We start from the raw sequence: 7,948 nt of genomic DNA, 5'->3' as shown, positions 1-7,948 counted from the left end.
ACGCTAGCCCTGGGTACTTTGCTGCAACTCAGTATGGTTTCTGTGTTGCTGAAGTAACAGCGTGCTCTGGTGAGAGACCCACTCTCCACATCTCTTTAAAAAAAAAAAAAAAAGGTAACAAGAAAGCCTGCAAGGGGTCTCAGATGAAGCTATGTTAAGGAAAGCTATGAAAACTTTAAAATGCCTGTACGGGCATTTTGGGCACAGATAGAAGTGACACTCTTTGTCCAGTCTGGCCTCAGAAAGCAGTTTATAGTCAAGAATAAACACAAGTGCACAGCTGCAGACAGCTTAAAAAATGGCCCATTGCGTGAAAATCTGACCCCTTGTTGCATGTGGGGTCAGATGAAGATGTTTCAAAACAGAGTGTTTTCTGTAACTTCTGTCTGCGCTGCCTGGTTTCAACTTCTCTCTTGAGCTGGTTGACTTATAAACTGACTTGTAAACCATTTTGGCATGAGCTAGGGTCATGTCTTTATTCAAAGCTGTATCCTCCTCAGAATGAAATCCTAAACCAAGTTAAAAGAGGAATAAATTGAAATCAAATTATTCACAGGTTTTTTTGAGGTGCTCTGCTACTAACTGCTTACATGGTGCTATAACTAACGTGTGAAATACTGGGTGATCTTAACTGATGTAGGACTTGAATGTAACCTGTGTTTTGCTGCTTTGTTTTAGAGGTAAACATGCATAAAATTTATTAGCTCTTTTAGATCAATGCATGTAAATGTTGAAAAACTGGAGGATCATTGATTGTGTGCATAGGGATTAATGTGCCCATGCTCCTGCGGAAGCCAGTGGTGTTATAATAGTAACAAAAATCTTGTATACTAAGGATTTGGGGCTTCTTGAGAAGTTATATAGGAAAGGTCATATATATTGCAACCCTTTAATGTGGTTTTTTTTTTTTTTTTTTTCTTTCTTCCAATGCACAGAAAGGATTTGACTATTCCAAAAATGAACTGAAATCTCTATTTAGAGATAACAGACTGTTTTGTGTTAGATTTAAACTCCTTTTAGTGCTGCTTTTCAGCTCTGGACTTTTAACTGTGAACATGGGTTAGGTGTAGCTAGTTTAGCTTTGCTTTGTTATGGCTCTTTGAAAAGTGAATTGAAGCAGTTTGCCAAAGAGACAGGTGAAGAAGCAACTTTCAGTTCACTTAGTCCTCAAAATATCTTAACACTTGAAGTGGTCCTTTGTCCTTTCTCTGGCATCTTGCAGTTTTCTCTGTCTTCCGTTACCCCATGTAATCTCACCAGTGCTAGTGCAGGAACTGTCATTTTAGCAATTTCTGCTCTTTGGGACATTTTAAAGTGATTTCATCACCGCCCCCCTTAATTGTAGTTGTTTTGGGATACAATTAGTAAAATGAGGTTATTTATCTTAGGTTTATATTTACTGCCTCTAATTAAATGAAGGTCCATGTCTAATACTGTGATTGGTGATCTGAAACTTTTGTTCTGGAGCAGCTGAGAATCATTTAGAATAGTTTCTTCTTCCAAGAACTTGGGGATTAGTGCACAGTACTGGGCCAAACTTCTCCCAATCTTGCTGAGTTTCCTTTAGATTCCCTTTTGCATAGACTACAGCCTACCTGTTTCTGTCCCAGTGAACAACATGTAATGTGACAGTGTGGGCATATGACCTCAAACATGCTGCACTATTGTGCACGTGCACTTGCACTTTCCCTCACTCCCCCACCTAACATAAAGCAGTCTAGTATTTGTGTGTTGCTGCACCTGAGTTAAGTAGTAGTGCCTCTGAACATGAGAGCACTCCTGCGTGACACAGTAAGTTTACAATGTAGACATGCGCTGCATGTCTCGTCTCCCTAACTCTAAGGAATCAAAGCTTATTTTTTAGTCAAGGCTTCCTAAATATAATTTAAGAACTCTTCTTCATTTTGGTGAAAAGATATATGGTTAGGATTACGAAGGCTGAATTATTTGCAGTTGTCAGTTACATTTGCCATTTGTTGCTGCCATACGCAATGGTGGCATTTCTTTTTAAAGTTCATAACTGGTTCTTCTTACTTTTTGTTGTAGATATTTGCCTGGACTTTTGTTGCTTATGACTGACCTTTGTAATTATTTGCTAACTGGGTTCTGTCTGGGTGGCTGTTATGAAATTGCCTCTGAATATATTTTAAAAAAAAAAAGTCCTAGCCAAGTGATTTGGATAATCCTAAGAATTTTGTGTTTTACAGTTGCAGATTGGGGTCGGTCCCTCCATCTCTGAAGGGCATGTTGTGTAATGGGAAAATAACTTTAACCTGGGAAAAAAGTCTAAGGCCACGACCCCCATGCCCCTTCCCCTAGCTGATCTCTACCCCATTATGATTTTTATTTTTTTTTTTATTTCAGAGTTTTCTTGGTGGCTTTTTTGGTCCTGTTTGTGAAATTGATGTTATACTTAATGATGCAGAAACACGAAAAACAGCAGAAATCAAAACTGAAGATGGTAAAGTAGAAAAACATTATCTTTTCTACGATGGAGAATCTGTTTCAGGAAAGGTAACTTTTTGTTGTTGTTGGTTCTAATAATACTTGCATGTGGTATAGAACACAAACGCAAATCAGATAGTATACTTTGAGATTAGTTTGTCAGCAGGAGGTAAACTGGTCTGTAAGGCAGTTTGCTTCCGTCATTGTTACCCTTATGCAGAAATATTTATTTATTTATTTTTAGTTTGCTTGTGACTAATGTAAAATTTGGCACCTTAGCCAATAATGGGAAAACTGTATGAACCTTCATTCTCATTAATAACACAATGACATTCTCTAGCTTATTGCTTATTTTTCTTTAGCTTGAAGCAAAACCAAATCTAGTCTTGTCAGTTTAACTATGCTTCTTTTAAGAAGCAGGCTTTATTGTCTGTAGAAACCTAACAGAAGGGAAAAGCAAAGAAAGCATCATTAGTGATATTCTTTTTTAGGGTCCCATTGGGCAGCTTGTCTTGCATATCTTGAGGTTATAAACTGTTTGAGTCTTGAAGGAGTTTCCTGTAGCACATCAGAAGAGCAACCTGCATTCAGCGTAGCTGGCTGCTAGTTCAGGTGGAGGATTTTTTCTCACTGAGGGAGAAAAGGATGAGGAACTCCAGCTTCCTTCCAGTGAGGAACCATAGGACTCTATCCTTCAGCATCATATTGAGGACTGTCTCAACTTTTACTGTGGTCTTTTCTTAACAAAGCTTTCTCTGCCTGAATAAACTGTGAAATTCACTGAAGAAACTGAGCCATGTGACACATTCTTAGACTCTTTTCTAAATGGCTGTTTCACTGTCTCTTAGGCCTTACTGCTGTTAGGAAGCCCTGTTACTCTTCAGGTCTGCTTTCCATGCCATGACTTTTTTTTTTTTTTTTTTAAATCTAAAGTTTCTGTTCCCCTAGGATTTTTACAAAGACCTGAAATTTTTCTCTCAATGTGTGTCAAGCTCAGAGTTGGCCTTCTTCCTAAAAAGGGGAAAATAAATAACTGTAGTATTCATAAACCTGCTGACTTTGAGAGAAAAGGGAAGACTGTCTTCCTTGCTCAGCAGTTGCTGAGAAATGCCTGATGAGCTTTGGCTAAAGCAACTGCAGCTGGATCAAGAGTCTTAAGTTACATGAGAGGCTGGCAATCTTCTCTCTCTCCTCTTTGCCTTTCACTCTCAAGATTACAGCTTGCATAGTCTTACTGTCCCTGCCCTGAAAAATGTAACTTACCTGCCAAGGTCCAGGAGTTTCTGAGGTCATCATTGCTCAGTTAGGAAATACTACGTATATTTCTGATAGCCGGTGTTTCCAAGGAATAATTTTTAGTCCCAGGAAGATGAGGTACCTTAATTTTTACTCCTAAAGAAGATCACTAGGCTTTTTATTTAAAAACAAAATGCATAACCCCTTGTCTAAAACTTAATTTTCCATAACTTTTGCCTGGGTTTCTCTCAAGTTGACAGCCATCACTGGCTCTCTTCCCTGCTGGTGGAAATCTGTTTAGTAGGCGCAAACAAAGTAAATCTCAGAGCAGCATGTTTCAAGGGTTGATGTGGGTAGGAGGGGAACCTAAACTCAACTGGCCAGGGAAATCAAGTGCAAAGCTTCTGAAACTACAGGATTCGCATCTTAAAAGTGAGTATTTGTCAAAACATTGTTTGTTTTTTAGGGGCAACATGTTTTAAAATTGAACATTTTGTTTAAGTTCCTGACTGCTGTGCCAGATATCGTGAAGGAATCTGCTGCTTCCTGTGGGGAATTCTGGAGCTGATGCTCAGAGTAGAGAGGTTTTGGGTGTGAGAGACTTATTAGCTAGTTACAGGCTTGCCCTTGTGGTTCTCCATTTGTTTAAATTGGATCATTGAGCCCTCAAAGATATCTGTTAGGGCAATGTATTGGTTATGTGAAGGTTTCTGCAAGTGAGTTGAAACAGGAACTTAAAAGGTCAATAATCTTGTTCTGGAGACTTAGCAAGGAGTCAGTGAGTTTGGTTTTTTTTTGTCATTGCTGGAGTAGTTCAGCTGCCCTGTATATGGGATGCTTATAACATGGTCCTTCATGGGTTGTTTTATTGTATGATATGATAAGCTCCTGTCTAAAACGGCAAAGAAATTGTCTTGCAGTGTGGGAGGACAGTGATCCTTAGCTTACAGTTTAACTTTTATCTTAGCCCCTTCCATCAAGTGAGCAGGTATTTCAGGTTGTGTTAATGACATTGTATTACTGAATGGTTAAATTTTATAAAGCTATGACAGTCTGTGTTCTAATCTTGCTGTACAGTGGGGGGTGGGGGGCCTTTTTGAAGCCTTGCAGCATACACACTTGGAATTTGGGGTAGTTATGGTAGGTATAGGGGTTGCTTACACCTCTATCAATTAAGGATTAATTGAATAAGATGGAGCTCAAGGGGATGCTGCAGGGTGCTAGTTTCTCCATGTGAAATAGGAAAATGGACTACCATTAAGCCCTTGTAGAAGAGATAAGAGGAAATATAGTGTTTCTATTATGCGGTTCACCTCCTGGCCCTGCCCATGTTACTGTGGTGTAAATTGCCAGCAGTGGGAAAAGCTGATACAACTGGTGAATCCTTTCACAAAGCTCTTAGCTTCCTCTCCCTTTACTAGAGGGGCGAGACCCAGCTAGCATTGCAGGAGGCCATGCTTGCCCTGTGGCTTTGCGAGGAGGTCAGGAAAGAGTAAAGGGGTAGCACTTTAAGTGAGCAGATGCTGCATAATATGTATTTACCAGAAGTCTTGAAAGCTGCGGTCCCTCCTTGTCCTTCTCTCTCCCACCCACCCCCTTTTCTTTTTCCTGGAAAAAAAAAATGAAATGTAGTATGTGGCAGGATAGGAGTTGAGGCACTGTACTTCAGAGCAGGGGTTGTAAACTGGGGTATGTTAGAAGGCCTTAGGCAGGCAGGCGGGGATGGACTGCCGCCATGCACTATCCTTCGCTGCCACGCAGGCGCTACCCACCCAGCCGGATGGAGGGGGCAGGGGAAGCTTGCATGTGGTGGCTGCTGCTGCTCGGTGTCCACATGCCTGCCTGCCTCTCTCCCTCACTCACTCGTCGGAGGTACATTGCTTCATGTCTCGTCGTTGGGGGGTATACAGTGATTCAAAAAGGTTGAAAACCCCTGCTTCAGAGCATTAAGTACCCAAAACTTACATAAGTGTGCCCTTAAACCTTTTGTAGGGACTGACAGCTGTTCAGTATTGTCAGTTAAACAGTTGAATTTTAGTTTTGGGGGTGGGGTGGTTTGATATTTGTTTTGGGGTTTGTTATTTTTAAGTGAAATGAAACACTACCTTTCAGACTCCCATCAGTACTACTTAGTGTATGTATGTATTCATGCATGTTTATGCTAATGTGTTTTATTAGGGAGGAACTTTGTGTGAGATACTGAAGTTGATTTGGCTCCTCCACTGTGAGGCTCAGATGCCTTGGTAGACTTCTTGGTGGTTATTGTAGGTTGGGTTTTTTGTTTTTGTTTTTTGAAGGGGTGGGAAGCTGTTAAGACTTTAAATATTTGCCAATGAAATGAGTCTGGTACAAACATGCTGGGGGGGAAGGGGAAGGAGGAAGCTGATAGGGAGTAATGGCACAGTGCAGAAGTGGTATCCTATGAGAAGTCTAGAAAATTTTGCTGCTCCTCCTGAAAACAAGTGGCAATTGCTATTTGCAGTAAGGAGAGAAGAATCTCCAAGATCCTTTCACTAAATCTGGTTGTATCAGCATTCCTTAGCATGTTTTCCACTTCTCCGTGAACCTTCTGCTGCAGACCTCTTGATTTTTAACTTTATTTTTTTCTTCTTATATTTATATTCTAGACCCAAGCCTTTGAGGAAGCCATATATTAAAGTTGGATTGGGTTTAAATGTTTGTAGGACTTCAGGTGGTAGTAGTGGATGAGCCCATATCTAGCTGTACTTTCACGTTGCCAAATTCAACTTCTCTTCCTAGATGTTCCCAGTAGTAAGAACTCAATCATCATTGTAATAATTTGAGTAGCAATACTGGCTTGAAGAGCTGCCAACTTATGTGTGTCAGTGCTGTTTAAAATAATGACATTCTAGAGTTTTAAATACCCATATAATTTGTTTTGAGCAGTTAATAAAGATAATCTTTTGGCAGCTAACCTCTTCTAACATTATTTCTTGGTACTCTAGTCTACAGGATTGTACCAAGAAGAGTGAAAAGCCGGCCAGTTAGGTGACAGTTATTTTAAATGGAAAGCTTGGCCTGCCAGGAGTAAAGTACTATGTAAATTTCTACGTACATTTCTGATGCCATACTGGAGCATTACTGATTTGAAGATAATATTACTTCCGTCTGGACAGTCAAATATTTAATTTAAATCATGTTCTTTGAGTAGACACTATAAGGCAAGACAAGTTGCATCCTGTAGGGAACAAACTGATATGGAAAAGTCAGGGGATGGAGACATCCTCCTGGGCTTGACCAGATAACTGATAGTTGTCAAGATGGTGTGCTGCACTACAGGTAAAGCTTGGAAAACTTGAATAAACCTTTTTGGTCTTTGCAGGTGAACATGTGCTTTAAACAGCATGGGAAGAGGCTAGAACACCAAGGAATTAGAATTGAATTTGTAGGACAAATTGGTGAGTTTTTTACAATGGAGTATAGATGTGTAGATGTGACTTACAGAGCTTTTAAAATTCATGATTGTCAGTTGTGTTACTCAATCATCACAACTTCATCAGGTTAGTAAAACAAGTTCTGAAGGAATATATGTCCTGGTTACTTTTAATATACTGTTTATGCTTGTCAGAAATTGGAATAAAGGGGCTGCTATTCAATTCTTGCCCTTCAAAGCCTATCTTTTAAAAAGATGAGCAAGAAATAAGGGGTCTTTCCAGACTTCTCTAACTGAGAAGAAAGTGTAGCTGACACTTGATCAAACACTCTAAGTTCATTATTGCTTCACTGGGACTTTTACAGTCATCATTTACACCAGGGCTGCCCAATCCAGATTGTGGGTTCAGGCAGTGGAAGCTAAAGAAGGGAGGGGGAACCTGGAGATTGGCAGCAGTTGCAGGAGTATCATTTGGATTGAGGGCCACATGTTAACTTCTTGGAGCTGCATGTGGCTTGCGGGCCACATGTGATGGCTCTGATTTGCACACTCAAATTTAAGACCTGGAAAACAGGTATGTTTTTATACCACCAGTGGCACTAGTTTGGAGAAACAGGTCCATGAATTACTGTATCCTGCTTATTCCTTATCTGGCTTCTATTTAAAGCACTAAAACAAAATGCTAAGCTAGTGGTTCTCAACCATTTTAGAGGCACCCCTCTATAATTCTTGTGAATTGAGTGGCACCCCTTTTTAAAGAAAAAAAAAAACTTATTACAGTGCTTACCTCCTTGCAGGGGGAGTGGGGGGTGGGGCAGGGGAATGGCCGGGTGAGGACTGAGCCTGTGCTTTGCTGCTTATGTCCTTGCACCT

General features: G+C 40.2%; 1 protein-coding gene across 1 annotated transcript in view; it reads left to right on the top strand.

Moving 5' to 3' along the window:
* Window positions 1-7,948, top strand: part of VPS26A (VPS26, retromer complex component A) — a 32,612-nt gene that overhangs the window by 5,675 nt on the left and 18,989 nt on the right. The window contains exons 2-3 of the mRNA XM_019507847.1: window positions 2,365-2,514; window positions 7,025-7,100. Coding sequence (XP_019363392.1) covers window positions 2,365-2,514; window positions 7,025-7,100 — 226 coding nt within the window. The remainder of the gene's footprint in view (window positions 1-2,364; window positions 2,515-7,024; window positions 7,101-7,948) is intronic.

The sequence above is a fragment of the Gavialis gangeticus genome, unplaced genomic scaffold (genome assembly GCF_001723915.1).
Source record: "Gavialis gangeticus isolate Ggan-Ray unplaced genomic scaffold, GavGan_comp1, whole genome shotgun sequence".
Taxonomy (NCBI): Eukaryota; Metazoa; Chordata; order Crocodylia; family Gavialidae; genus Gavialis; species Gavialis gangeticus.
Note: the sequence above shows the minus strand (reverse complement) of the source record. Positions and strands in the feature narration are given on the sequence as shown.